Here is a 26,728-nt window from a genome sequence, read left to right on the forward strand (position 1 = left end):
TGTGGCGACAACATGTGGGAGGAAAAGACCGAACGATTGCGTAATGTTGAGTAGGATCGATGGCGAGTATTGTGAGAGTCATTTGAGGTAAAGCTTTGGAAAACCGGAGACATTAACACATACCTCGCAGTGGTGACCACAAGAAAGTAGGCCGTTTGCGAGCCACCTTTCTTAGAGATGACTCTTTATCAAGGTGCTACATAGATTGGTTATCACTTTGGCTGAACTACAATAAGAAAATAATAGGCTCATGCTACCTTTGGTTGTGTTACCTCATATATATGGATGCGATATGTTTATCCTGTCCAATACTTATGTCACGATTAGGTTTACCTTTATATGCAATTCGTGCTTCATGGTAGGATTAGATCTGATTAGCTAGATAGAAAAACCCTAACCAGTTTGCTGCCGATCCACGGATTGATAAACCTTGGATGGGATATTCTGAGGAAAAAACTACGATGATTCGTGCGCTTGCGGTTCATAAACTGGCGTGTTAACTGCCATCAACAATGAGCTCGCAACAGGAGTGTGATCGATCTTGTCTATAGAATTCACGATGATGTTGTTCATATTGTTTAATATATGTTTAACAATTACAAGCTAGTGTATTTTTCACAATCATGCTTAACCGCATCTAAGTAAGAGGAAGCAGGGGTATCAAGACGGTTACAAAAGCATCACCAAGCTGGTGGCAAGCAGCAAGAAAAAAATATAGAGGGACACGCACTCAGCCTCACAAAGCAAACAAGACTACCCTACGCTGGATTACAAGCTAGTGCTCTGGAGGGGGAGGGAGCAACTGCTCCTCCTTGGGGCACGGCAGCACGGGGCGGGATTTGAAAAGTGGGGGAAAAAGACACGCAGGCGGGGCGCGGTGGGCCAGCGTGACAGCGGTTGCCGTGGCAAGTAGCGGGGGCCCATCTTCTCTTTTGTATTGTTGTTTCTCTCTCTCTCTCTCTCTCCTTCTCTTTCTCTGGAGAATTCAATTCGATTGATTGATTATCAATAGCAGGCCACGCGCACACACACACACAGCTCCGCTCTGCCTCTGCTCCTCTTCCGTTCCTCTTCCATCCAGGAGCGAGCCCCCCACCCAGACCACCAAATCCGATTCGCGCGTCGGAGCAGGAGGCGGCGGCATGCCGCGCACGGCGGCGGCGGCGCCCCCGGCGCGCAAGGTGCCCCTCCGGAAGCTGCTGCGCGCGGCGTCCGTGGCGTGCGGGGTGCAGTTCGGGTGGGCGCTGCAGCTGTCGCTGCTCACCCCCTACGTGCAGGAGCTCGGCATCCCGCACGCCTTCGCCAGCCTCGTCTGGCTCTGCGGCCCGCTCTCCGGCCTCCTCGTCCAGCCCCTCGTCGGCCACCTCTCCGACCGCATCGCACCCGCGGCCTCCCCGCTGGGGCGCCGAAGGCCCTTCATCGCCGCGGGGGCCGCCTCCATCGCCGCCGCCGTCCTCACCGTCGGGTTCTCCGCCGACCTCGGACGCCTCTTCGGCGACGACATCACCCCGGGCACCACACGCCTCGGCGCCATCTGCGTCTACCTCCTCGGATTCTGGCTGCTCGATGTCGGCAACAACGCAACGCAGGGGCCCTGCAGGGCATTCCTCGCGGACCTCACCGGTCGGTAAACTCTTCCTTATTTATTTCTTCCGTCGATTATATTCTCGATTTTTATTAGGAGGAGAAGAACAATCAAGCAGGAACTGCTGCCTGGGCAGTTCGATTTCGCTTCCGTCGCACGCGATTCGTGGCGTAACCAACAAGCAATTTACCACATCGCGAGGGGCCAAGCCAAAAACGGCCTCCGATATTTCTCTCCTCTCTCTCTGCTGCCTACGGAGTATATGCCTTCCCATATGTAGTAGTAGTAGTACTATAACTGATGAATGAAAGAAAGAAAAACAGGCGTCGCTTTCCGCTTTAGCCCAGATTCTTTGCTCCGATGCGACGTTGCTCGCCTACCTCCTCAATCCCCATTTTACACGACGGCTACCTTACTTGCCTCGCCAAGCTCCGGATTATGTATGGCCCTGATTGTCTTTTTGCCATGCCAGCTGGCCCATCATTAGCATCAAGTTTAGCAGGCCCGGACAACAAACAAGTAATGAATAATTAGGGGTTAGTATGTATACATATGTCACCACCAATTGTTGTTGTTGTTTTTCCCCAAACCTCTCTATAAGGATATGTATGCTACTCTTCTCTGTATGTGGGACTCAGGATGAGTGTGGGGGGAGGTCAAGGGATCGCTTTCGAATTGTCACGGTAGGCCTGCACAGGGAGAGATATTCAAGTGTTACACCATTATTGCTGCAAGTTTGGAATCATAGGACAGTCCGCATCTTTTGCCTGCAGCCAGGTATTAAAGGGCCCTCATTAATAATTGCAAGGCTGAGAATGGTTGTGGCTGCGGGCTGCTATCGGCTTGTATGCTAAGAGGCAACATCTGATGCGACGCTACTCTGTGATGGTATGATCTGTGCTCGTGGTGACAGCATAGTTTTCAGATTTTTTTTTGGTAAAACAAATAGACGATCATCTAAGTATTTTCTGTTGACGCAACTTAGTAGCTCAGCTAGCCCATGGCCAATCTGAGGGAGCTTTTCAGTTTCCGTGATTCTGATCCAGGCTTGTGCGCACATTAAATTGTGTTTTTCTGCTAATGGTTTATAATACATACACGTTACTTCTCTTGTCAAAACTCAGAAATGACTCCCTTCCAACCCTTTATATTGCAGAGAATGACCCAAGGAGGACTCGGATTGCTAATGCATACTTTTCACTCTTCATGGCCCTGGGAAACATACTTGGATATGCCACCGGAGCATACAGTGGCTGGTATAGGATATTTCCTTTCACTGTTACACCATCCTGCAGCATCAGTTGTGCCAACCTCAAGTCTGCCTTTCTTCTTGACATTATTATTCTGGTGATCACAACCTACATCACTGTATCATCAGCGCAAGAGCCTCAAACTTTTGGAGGTGATGAAGCAGAACATCCAGGTACCGAACAGGAAGCTTTCCTCTGGGAGCTTTTTGGGTCATTCAGATACTTCACACTACCAGTTTGGATGGTCTTAATTGTCACTGCCCTTACATGGATTGGATGGTTTCCTTTTATCCTCTTTGATACTGATTGGATGGGCCGAGAGATCTACCGAGGAAGCCCAGACAACCCAGAACAGTCCCAAAGTTACCATGATGGTGTGAGAATGGGTTCTTTTGGCCTAATGATGAACTCTGTCCTTCTTGGGTTCACCTCTGTTGTACTAGAAAAGCTATGTAGGAAGTGGGGAGCTGGACTAGTATGGGGTGTCTCCAATATACTAATGGCTTTATGCTTTGTGGCAATGCTCGTAATAACATATGTTGCAAAGAACATGGATTATCCTCCCAGTGGAGTACCTCCAACTGGCATTGTCATTGCTTCCCTGGTGGTTTTTACAATTTTAGGGGCACCCCTGGCGGTGAGTAACAAGATTGTCTTTTTCGACAGAATGATATTTTTTTGTCTACTTCCAGCTCACTTGTATGTTGTCCATGTGGTATATTCAATTTATTTCCTTGTTTGCAGATCACATACAGTATACCATATGCAATGGCTGCTAGTCGTGTTGAAAATCTGGGTCTTGGCCAAGGTATTTCCATTTTGAGTACGTACTATCATCATGATTGCATTTCTTAACTTTTTTCTATTTATCCCCTGCAGGTCTGGCAATGGGTATCCTAAATTTAGCTATTGTCATACCACAGGTAATTACCTTTATTAATGTTTTTTGTCGGCTTTGGTTCAGTACTATGTGTATATGGAGTCCAGTGCAACTGTGAGCAGTCATAGGGTAATTGGCCTAAACTGATCAGTAGATAATGGATCCAAGTAATCTTACCCAATAACATTTGCTCTAAGTGATAATTGGTTCCAGAACCCAATTTTAAAAATGGTTTATATTCTTAGCATCTTAAAGGCAATAAGAGACGGTTTGAGTTGCAGGTTGAAATGATGTTGGTTGTCTATATCTTTATTTATAGTAGTGTCAGATTACAGATAGAACAGATTTGGTCTTCAGTTAATTGTAACACATGGCAACATAGAAGAACACAAGACAAACAAGAAACCCACGATGATGAAATCACTGTATCCATAAAAAACCTAGCTGTATCCTGGGTTTTTCCTAAAAACCCTTTGTTCTTAATATATTGATACGCAGCTCTCCTGCGTGTTCAAGAAAAAAAATGAAATCATTGTATCGTTGAATAATGTAGAAGCAGTGGTGTTGCATTGGCTCTATCTCAACAGAAGTGAATTCCCTATAGGAGAAACTTTCACAAATAGTCTAGGATTTGGATCATAATACAACAGTCTCCACGTAGAGCGAAATTCCTTTCGATAGTAGAAATCATGAGTCGTCATTGACCAACCATGTGCGGCTGAAGTAAGGAATAATCAACGTGTGAGATCATCTTTGTTTTTCAAAAGCTTCACGTGAAGCCACACTGAGGAGACAATTGGCAAGTCTGAAACCTGGCAACACAAACCAGACGGACACACCAAATTCTTTGAATAATCCACAGTGCCAGCAAAGCCTCAACATGTGCAACTGACCTCTAATTTGAAGTGAAAGCAAATGCTTGATAAATGACGATACACCTGAGTCAGTTGTGAACACCCATACTACAACTACAGGTGATTTACTTGGCCTATTCATGAAACTGAAGAAGTTCTAAATTCTAATCAGCGAATGTTGAAATCCAATCTTTAGGTTTATATAAAAGTGATCAGGTTTTCATTCCCTGTCTTGCACCACGATTTCCATCAAGAAATCGAACGCTGGATTGCGACCAATGACCATGTTAGCTAAAAATAAGCTAAATTCACAATTAGGATCAGCCATCTTATTTGTACTGTGTATGTTAAAAAAAACTGTGGTCCGCATTGGTACAAATCAAGCCTTGTAAAACTCGTGTGTGTAAGAGAAATCAGGACCATTTACACAGATGTTTAGCATGAGCATAAATTGGCAAACTAGGTTATGGCAAAAAAAAAAAAAAAAGGGACACTGGCATGTTATTTCCCAGAGTTGAAGCTCGACTGGAGCCAGGATACATGGTGATGCAGCTTTTGCGGATATTGCTGACACTGGCACCTCCTGCAGATTATTGTGTCGCTTGGTAGTGGACCATGGGATGAACTGTTCGGCGGTGGAAATGCGCCTGCTTTTGCGGTGGCAGCCGGTGCATCTTTCATCGGTGGGCTGGTGGCTATTCTGGGGCTTCCACGAGCACGCATTGCATCGTCGAGGAGGAGAGGCGGCGGGACGCACCGATAAGTTGCCTAGCCACCATTGTTACATACATGCTGTGGAGGTGTTGCAAGCAACTTGCAACGATTCTTTGCGGTTGGTCGGGTTGGGCACACATCCAAGTCCTGCACTGCACGCTCATGGGGGTGTCCTTTCCTTTTTGGTGGTTTGCCCTGTTGAGCTATTTTTTGCCTTGTCTCTCCATCATTTGTTGTGCTTTATTTACGTACATGGAAGGAATGTATGTATATGTGTATGTATGTCAGGAGGTTAATTATAATTGAGTAATAAAAGTTACATGAGTTACGATTTACTGGCAGGGCTGCTGTTGTATGTGTACTCCATACAGAGAGAACAATAGCAGAGCAGGCAGCTAGTGTCGTCCCTAGTACTAAAACCTCACTGATTTTGCGGTATGATGTCCAGTTCCAGTTGCAACGGCACGCCGGGCGTGGGTTGGAGAACCTGCACCTGCCCGGGAAGCGCCGCCGACAGCTTGGCCTCGAAGGACTGCGTCGTCCCCTGTTTGGAGATGACGGCGGCCAGGAGTCCGCCGGCGTCCACGTCGCCGTTGCTCATGGGGACCACGTACCTGGCTCGCAGCAGGCTGGCCAGGCGGACGGCGTCCTCCTGGCCGGAGACGAGGGTGAAGTTGGCCGGAAGCAGCTGCTTCACCACCGGCGTGATCACCACGTCCGCCTGCAGCTGCCGCCTCTTGTCCGGGAGGAAGAAGGAGCTGTCGTCGTACACGCAGTGCGGCTCGTAGTAGAGTAGGCCGTGGCCACCGTCATCTGCGCCGGCGATGAGGACGTAGCCGTTCTCGGGGCGCTGCCACGGCGGGCCCAGCACGGGGCCTGCGGTGGCCACCACCCGGAGCTGGGCGTTGACGGCGGTGGACTGGCCGGGCTCGAGGTAGGTGACGCGGCGGAAGGGCGTGGGCAGGGAGGCGAGCACCGGCTGCGCGTTGGGGGTGGTCACCACCGGCAGCTCCGGCGCCCGGGCGGACAGCTGCGTCAGCGTGCGGACGTGGCAGTGGTCGTCCAGGCTCTGCGTGATGAGCAGCAGCCCCGGCTCCAGCGCCAGGAGGTCGTCCACGCCCAGGGCCTTCACCTTGGGGTTCTTCTTCGCGCCGTCGAACAGCCATGGCGCGCCGAAGTCGAGGTTGCCGACGACCAGGGGGTCCACCAGGATGCGCATCGGAGAACTCTGGCCCTGGCCCTGCTGCTGCACCTCCCACACCCAGCTGTTGATCTCCAGATACGTCAGCTCGAGCGTCACCACCTTATTGCCCTTGCTGATGGTCGACGACGACGAGGAGCTACTGCTGCTGGCTGCTACTATTGATGATGATCTTGTTGGATCTGGACGCCGGCTCCAAGCCAGGCGACGATGATGATGGCAAGGAGAAGAAGCAGCGACTGGCGCGGCGGTGGGGCTGGAGAGCACCTGGAGCCGGCCGGCCATGGCCATCATCTGAAATTCTGAATCCGGCGATGGAGAGAGAGAGAGAGAGAGAGAGAGAGAGAGAGAGAGAGAGAGAGAGAGAGAGAGTGGAGGAGAGGGGACTCTGCTCCAGCACGCAGCACCCACCAGAAAGAAAACTAGTGGTTGTGGCCTTGTCTGGGCTACGTGTTCCGTCCGTCCGTCCGCTTGCTTTTTCTTGGTCATCTTGGTCATCATCATCATGGGCCTAGCTACAGGCCCGAATCGTGGGCCTCGGTGTCTGCATATAATGCTTATCTGATGCGTTTAGGTCAGTTTTGAAACTAAAGCTAATTCTAACAGCAAGCCCACCACAAGCCACTCTAAACAAAAATTAAAATAAACATACAAAATGTAAGAATGCTCAGTTAACACTAGTTGTTAGCACCAGAAGAACCAAGTGAGGGACATGCCGCGTCCAGTATTAAGGCATGAGCAATGCCCACGGCCTTTGGCGGCTTTCTTGCGGGCCTGGAACTGTCGCCTCCGGCCTCTTGTGGTCCTGCCTATTGGCACTTGGGGCTTTGCTTGTTGCCTGCATCTTGCTGCTTCCTGGTCCAGGCAGTTAACCCATCGACGGCCTGCGGTTGGATGCCCCTCCCTCCTGTTTGCTTGCTGCCTGCATCTTGCTGCCTGGTCCAGGCAGTTAAGCAAACAGGCCCTTGCAGCGTCGGCGCACGGGACCCTCTTCGCCCGCCTCCAACCTAGTCTCCTGGTTCTCAAATGACGAGAAAATCACGGGTTTTTTAATAATGAAATGAGACTCTATATTCATTACTAACGACAATGTACTACATGAGAATATATGTTCATTACTGTGTAATTTGGAGGTTAAAAAGGTTACTTGTTAATAATACTTTAGCAGCGAGGATGCTGCCAAGGATGGACGTGGTAGAGATATTAAACATTATCGCCTGCTGGAGCTGGTTGTTAAGGTCAGCTGTGCCGGGGTCAAATTAATCACATCACATCCAACCACATGCCTTTTCTCTCCAACGGAGACATCAAGCTCATAACTCACATGTTCATTAGCAATTAGCATGCTCATCTCATCCCATTAGCATGTTCATTAGCAATTAACAATGTCCACCATATTCATCAACAAAAAAGCGAACTCATCAGGAGGTGGTGCCTGAGCTCACGCAATTGAATACGACGACATCTTAGCGCTAACTTATAACAGACTACAAGAGGAAGAGGCTTCTCCTCCTCCTCTCCTGGCGAGGTTTCTGCTTCTCAGTCTTTCAGCCAAGCCAAGCAAAGCCCAGGCGTTGCTCCTCCTCCTCCTCCTCCCATCCATCCAAGGGAAGGGATGGGTGAGCCTGAGCCCGACGACGCCGTGCTCTTCGTCGGGGTGTCGCTCGTGCTGGGCATCGCCTCCCGCCACCTCCTCCGCGGCACCCGCGTCCCCTACACCGTCGCCCTTCTCGTCCTCGGCGTCGCGCTCGGCTCCCTCGGTAAGAGATGCGATTCCATTCCCCCCCGCCCTTCTCTTCCCGTACCTGCAATTCAGTCACTCATCTGCTACAGTGATAGTAAATAGTAAATACACTCTGATCACCATGAACAATTCTCTCCTTTTACTTTCCTCGCCTTCCAGAGTACGGAACACACCATGGTCTAGGCAAACTTGGAGCTGGAATTCGTATCTGTAAGTTCCTAATTCATCCTAATAAATACTTCAATTCATTCCACATCTAGGCGAGGTAAGGTGATCTACCTGCTTTTCCTTCTCTTACTTAATTATTAGAGTTATCCTTCCAATAAAATTATTAAATTGCAGGGGCCAACATAAACCCTGACCTTCTGCTGGCTGTTTTTCTACCTGCACTCCTCTTTGAAAGCTCCTTCTCCATGGAAATACACCAAATAAAGGTACACACTCTCTGTTTATCCATGCACCATGGAAAGCCATTCTAGTTTGGAATTACGGTTCATAACTCCCTGAAAAAGCAGATTGCTATGAAAAAGCCACTAATTAGTCTTATAAATTCTGTTGTGTGGGGTTCTCAATCTGTTGGGATACCTCCTGTATCTTGTGTAGTGCTGTATACTCAACCTGCAGCTGATGCATCATATTTGGTCCTCTGTTATCACCGCTTCTAATAAATAATAATGCTGGCTATGGATCTCTTCTGCTGTGATTTTCTTTAGTAGTCCACATATGTTTGTTGAGTGTAGACTACAATGCTTATTTTGCAGAGATGTATGGCACAAATGGTGTTACTTGCTGGACCCGGCGTTCTAATATCAACATTTTTACTTGGCGCTGCTGTAAAGGTATGTGCTTAGAGAGATGATGAGACATTATTTAATATATCCCAATGCTTCCTAACTGGTGTCCCACAGCTCACTTTTCCTTACAACTGGAGCTGGAAAATATCATTGTTACTTGGTGGACTGCTTAGTGCAACTGATCCTGTTGCTGTGGTTGCACTGCTAAAAGAACTTGGAGCAAGTAAAAAGCTCAGTACAATCATTGAGGGTGAATCCTTAATGAATGATGGGTAAGCTACTTGAACAAAATTGTGCAATCAGTAGTATTGGACTCTGGAAGAGGGTATGGAGATGAACCCTATAAACTGGAGTTCCTGTTCTAGTCACTACTAGGTCGAAAAAATATCCATGCTAAAACTAAATTTGAAAGTATTTGCAGAATCGTGCTAAAAACCAAAGCTGCCAAAGCTTTTATAGTCAATTGTCATATTAGAAACTGTCACACTATTTATATAAGTTAAAATCCGAAATTCAAGATTTTGTTAACTATGCACTGTCCTTATTTGAGCATACAGGACACCCTTGACTAGTTGCTATGGAATTCATTCTCCTCATTGTATGTATTAGTCATATTGGGGTAATGTGGTATATTAAGGATACCTCAAAATATTAAAATTTCAAGTTCAGTTATGAAATCTATAAGAGCTTCAATCATCCTAAATAACCACAAATTCTACAGGACTGCTATTGTTGTCTATCAGCTGTTCTATCGAATGGTGCTTGGAAGAACCTTTGATGCTGGCGCAATAATAAAGTTCCTGTCAGAAGTTTCACTTGGAGCGTATGTGGGATTTCTTTATTAAATTCAAAGTGAATTATATGTCTATGTGCTTATAATTCTAATTAGTATCTTCTTTGACCAGTGTTGCTCTGGGCCTTGCATTCGGAATCGTATCAGTACTGTGGTTGGGATTTATTTTTAATGATACAATCATAGAGATTGCGCTTACTCTTGCTGTCAGCTATATAGCTTTCTTCACTGTAAGGCCATGCCACTTCAGGAGTCCTTACTTCCCTCTATTTTCTCAGAGGCTTTGCTGTTGTTAATGTTCATTTATATCAGGCACAAGATTCACTGGAGGTCTCTGGTGTTTTGACTGTCATGACACTGGGAATGTTAGTAAATTTGTGCTGACAAATAGTTTTGCATTTTTAATACTACTACTCTTGTATTAACCATGTCACTTGGGCAGGTTCTATGCAGCTTTTGCAAAAACTGCTTTTAAGGGCGAAAGTCAGCAAAGTTTACACCATTTCTGGTATGTTAGAGAAACAAGTCACTCTATTATCAACGGACATAAATATTCTTGACAAATTCTTGACCTAGTAGTTGTGTATCTGTTCCGTGTATTCCATAAGTTTTTTATGCTGTTCATGTTTACTTTCTTTCAGCATTACTTCAACAGGATTACTATTTAAATCTATGTGCTGTTGTAAAGGCACAGCTTTATTGTCAGCGTCCAAGTGCCAGCTTTTTTTAGCACCTACTTTAACAATGATTTGTTAAATCTCCTTAGCATAGAACTTCATCATTTATGTCCTAGAACATTTAGCAGCATTTGAATAAATCGTATGCTTTGGAGCCCTCCACTTAAAACTTCTTAATGCAGTGAAACAGTACTCCTGTGTGTCCAAGAAAAAATATATTCATGGTGGTCATTGAACTTGCGACATGGGTTGGGTCTCTGTACTCCTACGATGCACAATAACATGAGATATCTTAATTTTCCCAGCTGGTTCCCTCCACTTGCTATATTGGAGCAAGGGGCTTTGACCTGCAAAATTAGCTGCCAAGGCTATGTCAACTTTTCTGAAACCTAGCTAATCACTATAAAACCAAAAGTAAGCCATATTCTCAGCCCTCTTCCTCGAATCCTGCTTTTCTACCCCGAGCAGGCCAAGCCAGTGCCAGAGATGAAGCAAGTGGCGTGGATGACTAATGTTACCAGCTTTTTTCTTTTCCTTTTGTTGGGTGGGTTGGGGGTGAGGGGGTGACGGAGGGGGGGGGGGGGGTTGTTCGAGGGGAGAGGGTGGTCAATGTTTGCTACTCCTTAAGCGTTCATCTCATAGGTCCTGTGTGCCAAAGCAAGGTTGAGTCATGGTAGTGGAATTGGAACTACTTAATACTTATTGCACTTCAGAAACTAATTCGAGGGTCCTCCCTGCTATTTATTAGCAATTTTAATCTGGACCTGTAACCAACAAAAAGTAAACTAATAAAACCATAAAAATACACAAGCATTATTATCAAATGTTCGCATGGAATTATTCCGTCAGCACTCATAGTGTCACTGAATGCCTACCCTAGTTTTGTTGATGAATAATTTGGCCATTGTTATTTTCTAGTACCTTGCAATCTTCTCAGTTGACACTGAATTAAGGTAGCCTAATCTTGATATTATTTGATACACATCAAATAATGGACTCTTTTACTTCTTTAAGTTATGTACATGATCATGTATATATTCTATAAGATAGTCCTTTATTTTTATGATATTTTAGTATATATATCTGATCTGAGTTTCATGTTTGCTTGCTGTTTTTCTTGTATTCAGGGAAATGGTTGCTTACATTGCAAACACACTTATTTTTATACTGAGGTATTGGCAGCTCTTCTGTACATGTGGGAAAAATATTATTTGATTTTTCTGTTTATGTCCAGCTGATCCAAACTTCTAGGTGTTTTGATTGTATGCTTCATAACGACACATCTGTAAAATTTCTTACTTGTGAATCCCCTTCAGTGGGGTTGTTATTGCAGATGGTGTTCTACAAAATAATGTCCATTTTGAGACGCATGGTATGCATCATGTACCCCCTGAAATGTCTTCTGCTGTTTGGTGGATTTATTTTTGAGGCTCAAAATTGATTATTTAAAGTTCAAAATTTATTGAAGACCCAACGCAACTATTTCAGTTTTTCATGAATACACAAGGATGAGCTCTCATTTGTGCTTAGCTCAGGCTTTGATGCAACATATAGATATCCACCTGAATTAATTAACATCATCTCAGCTTTGCCCATAACCATTGACACCTTTGTTGCTTCAAAATCTCTGGAAAAACCTTGGTGAACTAAAGAAAAATTTACTTTTCTAGTTCTGATAGTGAGTTATTCCATGTTCATCATAGTGGAATGAATAACATGCTGTTAATGTGCTATTAAAGATAATAGGATCCCTCTGCCCTGCTGCTGAATTTTGGTGCCATAGGATTGCACTTCTTATTCAACTGCAATCAGCCGATCCTTCAAACACTTGGCATTTGATTAGTAAAAAAACTTGAACGTTTCATCTTGGGTTAGATACCATTGCTACAAAATCATGTTTTTCATATGATTCAAGTGTTACAATTTGATAATATTTCTTAGTTCTGATATGAGCTTTCTGTACTATGAGCTTAATTCTATTAAACCTCATTATGTGTACATTCATTTTATCTCTTGGCTCTTGTAGGCACTTCGTGGGGCTTCCTTCTTCTGCTCTATGTCTTTGTGCAAATATCCCGACTTATAGTTGTTAGTGCTTTGTACCCATTGTTGCGTCACTTTGGGTATGGGTTGGACTTGAAAGAGGCCATGATTCTTGTTTGGTCAGGGCTGCGAGGAGCTGTTGCTCTGTCACTATCGTTATCTGTTAAGGTAAGTTAGTTTCATTTGTGTACCAATGAACCCTTTCATTTGTGCTTCATTTTCAAGTACATTAGTCTACTACAGAGTTTTCTAACGCATTTATTGGAATACTTTTAATAGCGTACCAGTGATGCAGTTCAACCTTATATTAAACCGGAAGTTGGAATGATGGTATGCCCCTTTTTGTGTGTGAAAGTGCCAAATATCTAGTTTTGGACTTTGCTAATGTTATATCTTATGCAGTTTGTGTTCTTCACTGGTGGCATCGTGTTTCTAACATTGATTTTTAATGGTTCAACCACACAATTTTTGTTACGTATGCTTGGCATGGACAAACTGTCAGCCACAAAGGTTAGCTTCACAAATTGCCATCTACCAATTCCAGCTTGGTATTTAGGTTTTGCTTGTTTTAGAAATCTTTTGAGTTTCATTTATATCCATCTGTCCTCTATCTTCGACTAATTATTACTTTATTAGTGAAGTACCCATCTGTCCTCTATCTTCGACTAATTATTACTTTATTAGTGAAGTGGTGAAGGCAATGTTTTATGTGCTGCCACTTAGCCTAATGCCTTCAATATATCAAGGTTAACGGTCACCAGTTGACTCACAAAAGCTAGACTTAACTCTAGAATATCCAAGCCTCCAAGGGGGAAAAACGTGGAGAGACCAATTAAACTCTAGATGCTATCGATGAGGCAACAAAGAGAAGAATAGATTATCCCATATTCCTAGTTCTCTTCTACAATATTTTTCCATAGGACACCACGTGCACAGATTAAGAAAGTACTAGTTTCAAGAAAAAAAACAATGTGAAATGACCGTCCTTGCACCTACTAAATGCCATAGTACGATAATTTCTCTTGTACCAGAGCATGTTATTGGGGTTAGTGAGTGGAAATATTGCAATAACTAATCCTTTATATCCTCAATGGACAAACATTGTGGAACGTTTTCTGCCGAGGCCATTGACAAATATTGTGGAATGGAGGGAGTAGTGCTGTTATGAATAGAATTTGTATTCAATAATAGCTCCATGAGGTAATAGATAGGAGTACATGAAAAAGAGATGTAAAGGACTCTACACTGTTAACACCCCCTCCCCCTCTGAAATAGAAGACATATGCAATAGGGTTTCATTTGAAACAGTTGACAGTAAGGGCCTGTTTGGCATGGCTCCAACTCCAAACTCCAGTCTAGAGCTGAGTGGGGCCAGCCAAACACCCCTACTCCACAAAATTTGTGGAGCAGCCCAACTCCATGGAGTTGGTTGAGCTGTAGTTCATTCTTTTGGAGCACCCCTTTTGCAACTCCAGGTTAGACATAATGCAAAAAACTAATACATTCAACTCTGCAAAAATTTCATCAAAGCATGGAGCCTTAGTGACCAATGAATCTAGGTGAAGAAGTGCAAAAGAAAGCATAGAAGCTGAGTTATGGCGATGACAACAAAAGAAGAGATTGCGCAAAATAAAGACAATAAGAGATTAGCCAAAACGAAAGGCAAGCACAAGGAAAAAACAGCTGACTACCAAGAAATACGTGGACTTGCATGGCAAAGATGAACACAATGAGATATTTGACTTGGATGGACACAACAGAAGAAAGGCTATGAAGAGAGAGCTAAAGATAGCCACAGTAGAAGCATGGTAGGCTCGCAGCACGGCTATCAGCCAAAGGACCGTCACAGGCTCACTGCTCCATATGAAGCAATACGATTTAGCTGCCCCCAAGAAGTGCTGTTGATGAGGCACGACGTAGTGACGCGAAGAACAATGAGGCCTCACCCGAGAATTGAAGACAGTCCCCGAAGGTGAGCGACAGTGGAAGATTGAAAAAAACCCTTAAAGCTAACCCATCTCAGATACCATGTTATGAATAGAACTTACATTGAATTATAGCCTGATGGGGGCAACATACAGGAATACACATCCCTCCCTCCCTCTCTCTGACAACGTTCCCCAAACCAAATGTAATCCCAAGTGATTAACAAAGGTAGCTGAAAATCAAGGGCAACTGATTTCCCCTCTTTAGCTGGAAATATCATAACATGCTGATCTGTTGCTATGAAGAAAACGACCACCAAAACATTGGGTTCCATTTGGATGCTATAATTCCTCTCTGAACAAGACTAATATTACACTTATTTGTGAAAAGTGGATTAATAATTTTGCATGCTTTGTTCAGGATTCCTTTGTCACTATCATTAAGGAAGCCTCTTCATTCACCAACTTCTAGCTGTCCCAGATTGTTACTGATTTATTGCTTCCATAAGCACAACTAGTGCTCATTTATGAATATATGTTCACTTCAAGCTCCAGATAAAGACTAATATGTTTTTTTGCAGCTTCGCGTATTGAAGTATACAAGATATGAAATGCTAAACAAAGCATTAGAGGCTTTTGGTGAGCTTAGGGAAGATGAGGAACTAGGACCTGCTGACTGGGCTACTGTAAAGAAACATATCACATGTTTGAATGACTTGGACGATGATCCAGAGCATCCCCATGATGTTGGTGACAAAGATGACCACATGCATACCATGAATTTAAGAGATATTCGAGAGAGGCTTTTGAATGGTATGTTATCGCTTATCATTTTACTGATGAAAAATATTGTGTAAAGGTATTGAAGTGATGTATTAACATATCCAATCAGCATAGGTTCTCTTCCCTTTTGTGATTAAGGCCTTTTATAAATATTTTCTTAGGCTTAATGTAATTTATTTTCATAACCCTTTTAGTTAACTTATTCTATGACCACTGGTACTATTCACATGCGGCTCCTAGAGTGGATATCTGCGGCGAGTTAGTGATACTTAGCTTCGCAAAAAAAGAAGAATTAGTGATACTTAGGCTTCAAGGTTGGACCCTATTAGAGTATGTATACTCATGTTTCTTGTACACCAAGCCTATATGGCTATATATATGAAAGGTCACCCCCCCTCCAAGGGCGTGCGGTGTTTCCTATCTCTCTACATGGTATCATGAGTCCGGGTACCCCCTGATTCGTCCACCCTTCTGCTGCCCTAGCCGCCGTGCGCTTCGCACGCGTGCCACCCACCAGCAACACCGATCCTCCTGGCACCGCCTTCTCCACCCCCTGCCGATCCAATCTGATCAGCAGGCCTTCTCCTTCCTCCCCTGCATGGCAACGTTCAGGCCCCTCCAAGTGAATTTTTGAACACAAATTTCACTCAGATGACACTCTGGCTCGGCACAAGGCGCGTTGGGTAGACTGTGGATTCTCTCAGCATTATGGGATTGACTATGACGAGACATTCAGCCCGGTCGTGAAGCCCGCCACCATACGGATTGTTCTGAGCATTGCTGTCTCTTGTCAGTGGCCGATTCATCAGCTTGATGTGAAGAAAGCCTTTCTCCATGGCCATCTTCATGAGACCGTCTATTGCCAACAGCCTCCTGGATTTGTTGATCCTTCAGCGCTAGATCATGTGTGCCTACTGCAGAAGTCGCTCTATGTGCTTAAGCAAGCTCCTCGCTTCTGGTAGCAGCGGTTTGCCACTTATATTCACCAGGTGGGATTTGTACCATCGCCCTCCGACACATCGCTGTTTGTCTTCATGGATGGTGCCAGTATTGCATACCTGCTGCTCTATGTCGACAACATTGTTCTCACTGCCTCATCTGTAGACGTGCTTCATCAGATCATCACTCGACTCCACTCGGAGTTTGCCATGACCGATCCTGGGGTCCTCCACCACTTTTTTGGCATCTCAGTCACTCGCACCTCCGATGGCTTGTTCCAGCGACAATATGCAGTTGATCTTCTCCAGCGCGCCGGTATGGCTGACTGTCATCCCACGTCGATGCCAGTGGACAGCAAGTCCAAACTCTCTGCTGCTGATGGTGCCCCCATTACTAATTCATCGGAGTACAGGAGTCTTGCCGGAGCCCTTCAGTATCTTACTTTGACTCGCGCTGATTTGGCCTATGCTGTTCAACAAGTCTGCCTCTTCATGCATGATCCGCGTGAGCCTCATCTTGCATTGGTCAAGCGTACCCTTTGCTATGTGAAGGGCACATTGGACGCTGCTGGTCCCGTTGATTCTCTCATGGCCTATTCAGATGTGGATTGGGCAGGCTGCCTCGACTCGCGGTGCTCCACTTCTGGCTACTATGTCTACCTCGGCGATACTTTGGTGTCTTGGTCCTCCAAATGCCAAACCACCGTCTCCTGTTCCAATGCAGAGGCGGAGTACCGGGCTGTGGCTCATGCAGTTGCTGAGTGCTGTTGGATGCGCCAGCTCCTTCAGGATCTTCATGTTCCTATTGCTTCTGCGATGGTTGTCTACTGTGACAATGTGACCGCTGTCTATATGACCGCCAATCCCGTCCATCATCGTCGCACAAAGCATATAGAGATTGATATCCACTTCATCCGTGAGAAGGTCGCGCTCGGGTAGGTCCGTGTTCTCCACATCCCCTCAGCGCATCAGTATGCGGACATCATGACAAAAGGTCTCCCTACAGTTGTTTACTGACTTTAGGACCAGTCTTGGCGTTCGCCTAACTCCCCTTGCGATTGCGGGCGGGTATTAGAGTATGTATAGTTGTATATGTGTTGTACTCATGTTTCTTGTACACTAAGCCTATATGGCTATATATATGAAAGATCATCCCCCTCCAAGGGCGTGCGGTGTTTCCCTATGTCTCCACAGACCCCCTTTCTCGTGTAAAAGTGATAATCATTTGAACATTTGATGTTTTCTATGGGGAGATCAAAACATGGAAGGTATAATTGTTTTGCTAGATCTTCCAGTCATTTGGAGTTAAAAGTTGTTATTTTTATTTTTTCTATAATTAGAATGCAAGAAGAAATATACAAATTTTGGTGACCTTAGAGCATTTACGATTGGTACGAGGAAATATCCTCCGACTGGCCTGCCAAAGGAGAGTGTTGTAGCATTGATGCTCAGACCTGTACCCATGCACATACAGCTTAATTGCTCTAAGGTTTCCTTATCCATACCTTCTTATTGAAATGATAAAGTGAAAAATACTGTTATATTCACCATTTCTTGTTGACATTAGCCTATTGGAGCAGCTTACTAGTTACAAAAACAACAAATCCTTTTTGTCCCATTTTTCATAGCTGAGTTTTAGGCCCTTCCACCTTTGTAGCTTGATGATACATCATCTGTCTTCTAAATGAATTGCTACGTTGCTAGTGATAGTATTGTTGGCATGAGCTTGGCATGGCGCAGCAGCATCAACCAGAAGCAGCACTTATCTTTAGTTTGTTTAGATTGGTTTGTTAGAGAGATAAGATTTGTTAGGAAGATAAGGTTAGTAAGTTCAGGTTGTTTAGTTTTCTAAATCAGTCGGTTAACCAAATCCATAACATTTGGGCCTCCGTTATTTTGATATATTTTCTTTTGCTGAGAAATCTTTTATCTGTTTGATATGTCTGGAGATGTGACTGATGTCCATTTGCCCTTCAATTTTTACACCCTTCTCATTGCATTATGTATTTATCCATAAACTGTTTGCTTACTGTTCCCTCAATGGTTCTATCTCCTATAGTTATGCAACTTAGTAAGTGTTGTTATGAATGTTTATAGAGGAGACAATTTATTCGCACATATTTTTGAACAGGTGTGCAAGCCGCTTACTGGGGAATGCTTGAAGAGGGACGAATAACTCAAGCTACGGCAAATATTCTGATGAGATCGGTTGATGAAGCTATGGATCTTGTTTCCAGACAACCATTATGTGATTGGAAAGGTTTAAAGTCCAATGTCCAGTTCCCGAATTACTATAGGTTCCTTCAGATGAGCAGGTTGCCACGAAAGCTTGTCACATACTTCACAGTTGAAAGATTGGAGTCAGGATGTTACATCTGTGCTGCATTTCTTCGTGCTCACAGAATTGCAAGGCGGCAGTTACATGATTTTCTTGGTAATGTATTGGGAACTCTTGATATGTTCTTTCCTTCAAATTACCTGTTATTTCTTTGTGGTGCAAAAAGAGGGGGAAAAAATCTAAGTGCTAATTGCATATGAGATTTACATGTGCGGTGGACATATTGTTCTGTAGGTGTACATTGTTTTTGACCTGTAGATCATAAATGGCAAGAGAAAGCAGACTTTAAGAAGGGTTTACCTTTACCATAAAATCTGTTAAATCATTTAATTGTCAAACTGACTGTGACTTATACCGGAGAGCTTTATTGATCTAGTGGATAGGAACAATGGCGAGGTTGGCCCAGTTCTACCTCCATTGGGGCTCTGAACCTTGGAGACTAATCCTTGCTTAGCAAACTCAATTGTCTCTCTGGCTTATATAAGGCCGATCCTAACAAACTCACTAAAAACCAAAGGATAACAATGGCCTAAGACTCTGCCGCTGACAAACTGAATTCGACTGCTAGTTTTGTGGAGCTGCAGCCGACTTCTTGTTGTGTCGCTTGTGCTGGTAGGTGCGCCCAACAAAGGTGTCCACAACACAAACTATCAGGTCATTTGGGGTGACAGAGCCCTCTTCACTGCAAAACCACTTTATAGGCCGGAATTGTTGATGGGTCAAACTATGTTAGCTCAATGAGGACGAACCTGGAGGAAGTTCAATTTATGTTTCAGTTACTTCGAAGATTGAAAATGTCATTCCTTTATGGTTTTGGATGCATCCACCTTTTATTCTGTTTTGTAGATAACCTGACTTCAATCTGCTGATATGATGCTAATGCCCTTCAACTTCCCTATTTATTATTTGTTGTCTTATTCTCTCGTCAGGTGATAGTGAGGTTGCAAGAATTGTTATTGATGAAAGTAATGCTGAGGGAGAGGAAGCTAAAAAATTCTTGGAAGATGTTCGAGTTACATTTCCACAGGTTTGTGGTTACAATGTGCTTCTGTCATTTCATTCAACTGCTGTGGTACCTTCAGTTCCTACATGAAATCTTCATAAAATATTCACATATCAGTTTTATTTTTCATAAAACATGGGGAATAAAGTGCAAAACCAATATAGTAACGAAGAGAAAGATCATTGCATAAACAAACTGATAAATTGCACTATCAGATTTTGAAACTTTGCCCCCAATTTTCAGGTGCTGCGTGTGCTAAAGACACGGCAAGTCACATATTCCGTATTGACACACTTGAGTGAGTATATTCAAAACCTCCAGAAGATTGGGTTGCTGGAAGAGAAGGAAATGGTCCATTTAGATGATGCTTTGCAGGTAGATGGAATATGCAACTTATCATTTGTTATTCTCCCTCTGGAAACAGTTTGCAAATTGCAATAAATATTCTAAACTCCAGTAAGCTAATTGACTTGGCAGACGGACTTGAAGAAGTTGAAGAGGAATCCACCGCTAGTGAAAATGCCAAGAGTTAGTGAGCTTCTAAACACTCATCCTTTGGTAGGCGCACTGCCGGCTGCTGCACGTGATCCTTTGCTAAGCAATACAAAGGAAACTGTACGAGGACATGGCACAGTCCTATACCGGGAAGGCTCAAGGCCAACTGGTATATGGCTTGTTTCTATTGGTGTAGTAAAGGTCTGTTTGTGCCTCAACAACACTGATGCATCTTGGTTGGCGTCTGTTCCGATTTTGTTCTAATGTGCTTATGACTTCCCCCCCCCAACAGTGGACAAGTCAAAGATTAAGCAGAAGGCATTCCTTGGATCCAATTTTATCACATGGAAGCACTTTGGGTCTGTATGAGGTGCTGATCGGAAAGCCCCATATATGTGACATGATCACAGATTCCGTGGTACATTGTTTCTTCATCGAAGCTGAAAAGATAGAGGAGCTGCGTCAGTCAGATCATTCAATTGAACTTTTCCTGTGGCAGGTAATACAGTACTGATTTACATAGTGAAGTTTGCGTCAGAATCTGTATCTAATGGCGCTCAATCGAATGGAAATCGCAGGAAAGCGCTCTGGTCATTGCCAGGCTCTTGCTTCCTCAGATATTTGAGAAAATGGCAATGCATGAGATCAGGGTTCTTGTTGCTGAAAGGTCGACGATGAACATATACATCAAGGGGGAAGACATCGAACTTGAGCAGAATTACGTTGGCATTTTGCTGGAAGGATTCTTGAAGACCAGGAGCCAGCTGATCACGCCTCCTGGGGTGCTTCTGCCATCAAATGCTGACTTGAGCTTATTTGGACTCGAGTCCTCAGGTTTCCAAGCAATCCTCTCACCTCCTCATATACGTTCAAAAGAAAAAAAAAGGGAGAAAAAGAAAGGATTCTGAGTTTTTTTTTCATGCTTGCAGCCGTGAATCATATAGACTACTGTCATAATGCACCCAGCTACCAAGTGGAGGCTAGAGCGCGGATCATCTTCTTCGATATGGTCAGGACCTCCGAGGCAGAGGCCGATCTTCAGCGAAGCGTGTCGCTGCTGTCTCACGGCCATGAGCCACCACGAAGCGTGTCGCTGCTGTCTCACGGCCATGAGCCACCACCACGGACAATGAGCAAGGAGCACAGCGGCTTGCTGTGTTGGCCAGAGAGCTTCAGGAGGTCCCGGGGAGGCCACAGTGCCAGCCTAGCTGAGATCAGAAACCAGCCGGGTAGCTTCTCTGCCAGGGCGCTGCAGCTGAGCATGTACGGCAGCATGGTGAACCTCACCTCTGGCCAGCAGGGTCACCGGCGGCAGAAGCCCCATCGCATGCCGGCGGCGAACCATAGGCACAGCTCTTCCTACCCCCGGGTGCCGTCGAGGCCATCCAACACGCGGCCTCTGCTCTCCGTGCAGTCGGAGGGTTCCAACATGAAGCGAGTGGCGGCGCCGAAAGACGCCACTGCTGGCGAGGCCACAACTGCTGCTCCAGCGACCTCCGCAGGCCAGCAGCAACGGACGGCGGTGCAAGACGACAACTCGAGCGACGACTCCGGCGGGGAAGAGGTCATCGTCAGAGTCGACTCTCCCAGCATGCTCTCTTTCCGTCAGTCCGCCGCCGCGGTTCATTCGCCGCCACCGCCGCCGCAGGACCAGTAACATTGTTTTGTCCTGTAACATGAGCGCATCGTTGCTGCGTGTATTGTATAGCAAAAGTAAAAGGGACACATTCTTCTCCCTTCACTTTGTATTGATACTCTGCTAAGTAGGGACATCTCCATGCTGTATATGCAGGGCCTTTTGGAATCCTGGTTACATGGATTCTGATACATTTTTTCCCATTGAAATTCCTGGAAAAATTCCTACGATACCAATAATGACATGATGTAAAAAGCGCACTGCAAGAGGCACATGACAGACTCATTTTTATTGGACCTGAGTAGCCCGGCTGATAAGAAGCCTTTCCCCCCGATTAACTTACGAGACCCCGACCTACAATCAGGTTCAGATACATACATCAGGATTCATCATCTTCCAAGGACTAAGACACTGCCCTGTGGCTGATGCTGGTAACAGAGGGACAAAAACTCAAAATATACATCAAGAACAGCTAGGTCAGCAGCCGACGATGTTAAGCCACGGTTCGCCCATAGCATATCCCAGCAAGGTAGAGGTTCTTAGCCCACTTCTCCTGTGATGCGACAGCCAAAGGAGCAAGTAAGAAAAAAACACACTAGTAAGGCTAAACCAATCTGCATACAACAACAGCTCGTGTGTCCTACCTTGACATGTTGACTGGGAAACTGTGTAGTCCGCAGAGTCTCTTGTGTCTCATCTCTTGGGCGACGCCTTGGCTTGCTTAGGATCAGCGCAGATTGGTCCATTGTGGCAGCCATAGCGGTAATACGATAGCCATTGTCCCAGCGTCTATGGATGCCCTCGCTTGGGTAGAGGAAGTCCAATTCCACAACCTGCAAGAGTTGCAATGTTTTAAGTACAATGAGATCAAGGCACAAGGCACTTTGAGGCTATTCCATGAATCAAATACCAGACCTAACTAGAGTGAAAGTGCACCTAAGCAACGTTTAGAAAATCACATTACTATCGGAACACTTTTACTGTCCTATGCAAATAGTGCAGCATGAACGAAAATATTAAAACCTCTAGGACAAGATGTTGTCTACTGTATATGGAGTTTAGCATCTGTGCAAACATCTCACCTGCTCAGAAAATCCAGCACTGCGGGACATGACTATAGCCCATCGACTGCCTGATGTTGCCATTGAAGTCACGTGAAAACCTTCCTTCCACTTCTTGTTTATCCATTTAAACGGGAAGGAATCACTGACTTTGTAAGACTGCTGTGTATATGGTGTGCCTGGTCATCATTAAATAGACAAAGTGACAAACATACTATGTTAGGGGACCAGCTAAATAACTACTCCTTCCGTTCCAAATTGTAGGTCATTTTAGCTTTTTTAGGTTCATAGATATTATTATGCATCTAGATATAGTGTACGTCTAGGTGCATAATAATATCTATGAACCTAGAAAAGTCAAAATGATATACAATTTGGAACGGAGGGAGTATATCTATGAAATACGGCAGTTGTAACCAAGGGAGGGAGTATATCTATGAACGGAGGGAAAAGGATAAGCACCAAGGGATTGACAGGTAATTCAGATGATAAGTATATCAAGGGTGTTTGAGCAGATACTGATCCTGCTGTCAAGCAACTGGCGAGGCCTTAAGTTCAAAGTGTTTTTTTCCCTCTTTGTTGCTCAGGTTTACTTTTGGTACATTATAAACTATAGGGAAAAACATGGAGTAGTCACAGATATACTGCAGCTGTCTAGTACAGGCAGAAAAGAAAGGGATAAGCATGTAATGAACATATATGCAGCAACAGCAACAACAAGTCCTATTTGCCCCAAGCAAATTGAGGGTAAGGTAAGTCACAAGAAAAATATCGATACCTTTGGACATCACTACAAGAGAACTTCCATTGTTGGAGCCAGCAACAGAACTGATGTAGAAACTTTTATCCCACTGTTCCATAATCCATTCCTGTTCTTGTGCAAAAATTGAGAACGGCGAAAAAGAGTGAATTACATGAGGTGCAAATGGGAAGGTCCTACCTTATGAAGAAAGTGTGGAGACAGCTCATAGACTTGAGCTGTGAAGCCAGTTCCTGCATCCATAATGATTGCCCAAAGATTTGCACATGATGATATTGAACTTATCAACAAACCATCCTCATTTCCTTTCTCCACATGTTGTGCTAACCTTGTGTCAGCCACATTATAGTGGTACCTATCAATGGCAAAACTTAATCAGCCTTTTATACTGACAAAACACACATAAAGGTGGTTGTGCATCCATGAATCTAAAAGACGATAGAAGATATAAACTACATTCAGTCTTGCCATGAGTGTTTCAACTTGGTTCCTTTCACTGAATCAGATTCTTTTTTTAAAAAAAATTATAATCCAAATAGTAAAAATAGAGCTTGCTTTAAAAAGAAAATCAGAACAATACAGAGTGCACCATGCTAATATAACTCTGCATGGATACTTGAAACAGAATATACATACAGAAGCAAGTTAGCTTGATAATAAAACACTGACCTCTGTTTCATAGGTGACCTTGAATTGTATACTGAAATCCACTGTGTTGCCGGAGCACCCAACCGAATCTTCTTTTTCACATGGCCATCATCATCATTAAGCAACCTGGCACGCTTCTGCCCTACCTGCAGGGTGAACGTGTCCCAAAAAAAAGAATATATAAACTGGTATCTATATTTTTCAGGTTCATTTCACTTAAACTCAAATAAGTATGTGATGCCTGAAACGAACCTTTTGGGCTCCATCAGTATTGATAGGCCTGATAGAAGGGTTTGGTCCAATTAAGCTATCAAACAAAGAAATCAATTTGGAATAGTTTGGCTCCTCATCAAACTTCATGTTGACAACAGTTTCGAGAAACTGTTTGAAAGGTTGAGGACATATGCCGCAAAGGCTCTCAGGTGAGGTACTCATCTTCCTCTTGCACACCAAAAATGATTTATTATCACCCTGTAAATACAAACCCACAAAAAAAGGAAGTTAAATGGTCGAAACAAGACCACTCAAGAAAAATGGCTCTGAATGGAGACTGGAGAGAGAAAGATAACAGATTAGACAGTAAGATACCTGGTATCCTTGCCATGGCAACCTGCCCCTATGAAGAAATACTAGTGTATAGGCAAGTGATTCCAAGTCATCCCTCCTGCTAGCAGTTCTTCCTAAATGTGCATGGACACTAGCATATCTTACTGTTCCTCTAGATTATAAAGGCAAAAGAGAAGTTTAGACAGAGAACTAATATCATATTGAGCTGACAACTATGAAACATAGACGACAAAGCGACAAACCTAAAGGCATCGGGACGTTGATCATAACCAACATGCTGTCCACTAGCAGCATCTCTCCACTTTGTTGCTGGCAAGTGAAAATTAACACATAAGCAGTTAAGATGATCAACACTGCCACCAGTAGTCTAAGAAAGGGAGGCGATTTCACCAGAATAATGCAAGTGAATAACATATTGGTCGGTACCGGCTTGTTTACCTAATCCAAGATCCACAAGATAAAGTTTCTTTTCTTGAGGCGTTGAAGGCTGACCCAGAAGAAAGTTCTCAGGTTTGACATCTCCATGCACATATCTGAAAAGAAAAAAAATAGAAGCATAAAAAAATGCCTGATGAATTAAACATAGCTGTTAGGCAACCTTGAGATGTCTGCCTACCCTTTAGAATGCATGCTTTCCAAGATGGAAATGGACTCCACGGCAATGCAGGCCACCATTTCCGATGACATGCTGGAAGTTTTCATCACAAGTTATTACAAACAGGAAGGGGAGAAAAGAAAGAAAATTTCAAGGAAAGAGAAGTACTGGGAGAGGTGGTAGAGTTGAGGAACTCACGATTGGCCTAATGAATTCCAAGAATCCCACAAGCTAGGCCCCAGCATATCCATAATCTGAAAAAAGGAACCAAATAAATTAGAAGCGGCATCCATCCATCGCAGATTAGCAGCTGCTTGCAGGAGGCGGCAGGCAGAAAGGAGAAGAATGGTACCATGACATAGTAGTCACCCTGGCGGCCTTTATAATGCACCTTGGGCACGCCGTGCGTGCCTCCTAGAGCACTGATGCATCAATGAAAGGCAAGCACATACAAAGGTCATTATCAGTAACGTAGTAGAACGGCAGCATTGCCTGCGGTTGGTGGTGGAAGAGGAAGGCAACTTACGTGTAGACTTGCCATTCGCATGGAGGGCCGTAGCTACAGCCCTTGCTGCTAGTGTGCTCAAATTTGATGGCAACCTCTTGGGCAGCGGAAGCCGAGGAGCGTGCAGCGTGGGCAGCAGTTAGGCGTCGGCCAAGAAAGACATGGCCGAAGCCACCTTTGCCCAGCTTCCTCTCGACCTTGTACTCGGGGGATCCTCCGACCTGGACCTGGTAAGGGGATCCTCAATCAGAACCATCAGGCATGGATCTATCTAGAAACAAAGGAAAGAGGAGTATATAGATAGATACGGACGGTGTCGGGGAAAGGCGCGGTGTTGGCGTCGTCGTCGTCGTGGGCGGCGGCGGCGTTGTTGGCGCTAAGTCCGCCGCTGTCGGCCATCCTGTTCCTCTGGTGGGGGTGGGTGGGGTTTGGTTTGGTCTTGTGATCTTCCCACAAGGAACGGGGTTGGGGTTTGGGTCAGGACGGCGGGGTGCGGGGGCATGGCGGCGGCGCCATGGAATCGCGGCGGAGCATCATCTATCTATTTTGAAGATGGTGGAGCGATCAATCGGTCGATCGATCTACGACATAATAGGTAAGATTGAGTTGTACTAGGTTTGAGCAGCAGCAAACTCGCAATCGATGGATTGGGGATTCCAGCTTGAACTTTACTTTACTTTACCTGGTGGAACGCCGCGGCCTCTGCGCGGCTCCGCCCGGGCTTCCGAGGAGCAGGAGAGGCGAGGGGGAAGGGGATTGATCGATCTGATTCGGATTGCGCTGCGGGGATGCGGATTGCGGCTGCCCGACACAGACAGCAGCACAGCGCGCAGCGAGACGTTCCTGCTGGCTGCTGCGGTGGGAAAAGAAAAGGAGAGAGAATTGCCAAAAGCCCCCTTCTGAGCTCAAAATGATCCGACGGTGCTCTTGATCATTCGC

General features: G+C 44.8%; 4 protein-coding genes across 6 annotated transcripts; 2 read left to right on the forward strand and 2 right to left on the reverse strand.

Annotated features, from left to right (window-relative positions):
- Nucleotides 1-1,010: 1,010 nt before the first annotated feature.
- LOC117847847 (sucrose transport protein SUT2) lies at nt 1,011-5,618 on the forward strand. Its single transcript, XM_034729134.1, has 5 exons — nt 1,011-1,623; nt 2,742-3,472; nt 3,580-3,643; nt 3,715-3,758; nt 5,159-5,618. Exons 1-5 carry the CDS (start codon nt 1,143-1,145, stop codon nt 5,330-5,332), a joined length of 1,494 nt encoding a protein of 497 aa, XP_034585025.1. The 5' UTR covers nt 1,011-1,142; the 3' UTR covers nt 5,333-5,618.
- LOC117847848 (uncharacterized) lies at nt 5,552-6,937 on the reverse strand. Its single transcript, XM_072292926.1, has one exon. The coding sequence runs from the start codon at nt 6,776-6,778 to the stop codon at nt 5,705-5,707; it is 1,074 nt and encodes a 357-aa protein (XP_072149027.1). The 5' UTR covers nt 6,779-6,937; the 3' UTR covers nt 5,552-5,704.
- Nucleotides 6,938-7,907: 970 nt separating this feature from the next.
- Nucleotides 7,908-21,925, forward strand: LOC117847842 (sodium/hydrogen exchanger 8). Its single transcript, XM_034729127.2, has 22 exons — nt 7,908-8,244; nt 8,388-8,438; nt 8,571-8,662; nt 8,990-9,067; nt 9,137-9,294; nt 9,744-9,845; nt 9,928-10,045; nt 10,128-10,180; nt 10,258-10,323; nt 11,620-11,664; nt 11,809-11,864; nt 12,519-12,703; nt 12,815-12,865; nt 12,938-13,045; nt 15,042-15,273; nt 18,313-18,615; nt 19,449-19,546; nt 19,766-19,897; nt 20,000-20,218; nt 20,310-20,516; nt 20,596-20,851; nt 20,947-21,925. Exons 1-22 carry the CDS (start codon nt 8,100-8,102, stop codon nt 21,672-21,674), a joined length of 3,483 nt encoding a protein of 1,160 aa, XP_034585018.1. The 5' UTR covers nt 7,908-8,099; the 3' UTR covers nt 21,675-21,925.
- LOC117847845 (casein kinase 1-like protein HD16) lies at nt 21,922-26,656 on the reverse strand. 3 transcript variants are annotated; one of them, XM_034729130.2, is made up of 16 exons: nt 26,472-26,656; nt 26,102-26,330; nt 25,811-26,016; nt 25,637-25,706; nt 25,483-25,538; nt 25,306-25,377; nt 25,128-25,222; nt 24,932-24,998; nt 24,711-24,840; nt 24,375-24,593; nt 24,144-24,268; nt 23,655-23,829; nt 23,493-23,583; nt 22,736-22,893; nt 22,298-22,486; nt 21,922-22,206 (listed from the first exon to the last, which is right to left on the reverse strand). In XM_034729130.2, exons 2-16 carry the CDS (start codon nt 26,186-26,188, stop codon nt 22,147-22,149), a joined length of 1,800 nt encoding a protein of 599 aa, XP_034585021.1. In that variant the 5' UTR covers nt 26,189-26,330; nt 26,472-26,656; the 3' UTR covers nt 21,922-22,146. The 3 variants fall into 3 exon arrangements, with proteins under 3 accessions (XP_034585021.1, XP_034585020.1, XP_034585023.1); XM_034729129.2 differs by having other exon boundaries at nt 26,102-26,370; XM_034729132.2 differs by having other exon boundaries at nt 21,922-22,007; nt 22,115-22,206; nt 26,102-26,656.
- Nucleotides 26,657-26,728: the final 72 nt, after the last annotated feature.

Source organism: Setaria viridis, chromosome 3 (assembly GCF_005286985.2).
Source record: "Setaria viridis chromosome 3, Setaria_viridis_v4.0, whole genome shotgun sequence".
Classification (NCBI taxonomy): domain Eukaryota; kingdom Viridiplantae; phylum Streptophyta; class Magnoliopsida; order Poales; family Poaceae; genus Setaria; species Setaria viridis.

Excerpts from the sequence above, each read along its gene's own strand:
- LOC117847848 (XM_072292926.1), bottom strand. The coding sequence starts at position 6,778 with ATGATGGCCATGGCCGGCCGGCTCCAGGTGCTCTCCAGCCCCACCGCC.
- LOC117847842 (XM_034729127.2), top strand. The coding sequence starts at position 8,100 with ATGGGTGAGCCTGAGCCCGACGACGCCGTGCTCTTCGTCGGGGTGTCG. Across the intron at positions 11,665-11,808 it reads ACACTTATTTTTATACTGAG|TGGGGTTGTTATTGCAGATG; the intron begins GTATTGGCAGCT and ends AATCCCCTTCAG. Across the intron at positions 15,274-18,312 it reads TCGAGAGAGGCTTTTGAATG|GTGTGCAAGCCGCTTACTGG; the intron begins GTATGTTATCGC and ends ATTTTTGAACAG.
- LOC117847847 (XM_034729134.1), top strand. The coding sequence starts at position 1,143 with ATGCCGCGCACGGCGGCGGCGGCGCCCCCGGCGCGCAAGGTGCCCCTC. Across the intron at positions 3,644-3,714 it reads AAATCTGGGTCTTGGCCAAG|GTCTGGCAATGGGTATCCTA; the intron begins GTATTTCCATTT and ends TATCCCCTGCAG. Across the intron at positions 3,759-5,158 it reads TAGCTATTGTCATACCACAG|ATTATTGTGTCGCTTGGTAG; the intron begins GTAATTACCTTT and ends CACCTCCTGCAG.
- LOC117847845 (XM_034729130.2), bottom strand. The coding sequence starts at position 26,188 with ATGGCCGACAGCGGCGGACTTAGCGCCAACAACGCCGCCGCCGCCCAC. Across the intron at positions 24,999-25,127 it reads TCTTGTGGATCTTGGATTAG|CAACAAAGTGGAGAGATGCT; the intron begins GTAAACAAGCCG and ends TTCACTTGCCAG. Across the intron at positions 23,830-24,143 it reads AGGTCACCTATGAAACAGAG|GTACCACTATAATGTGGCTG; the intron begins GTCAGTGTTTTA and ends TGCCATTGATAG.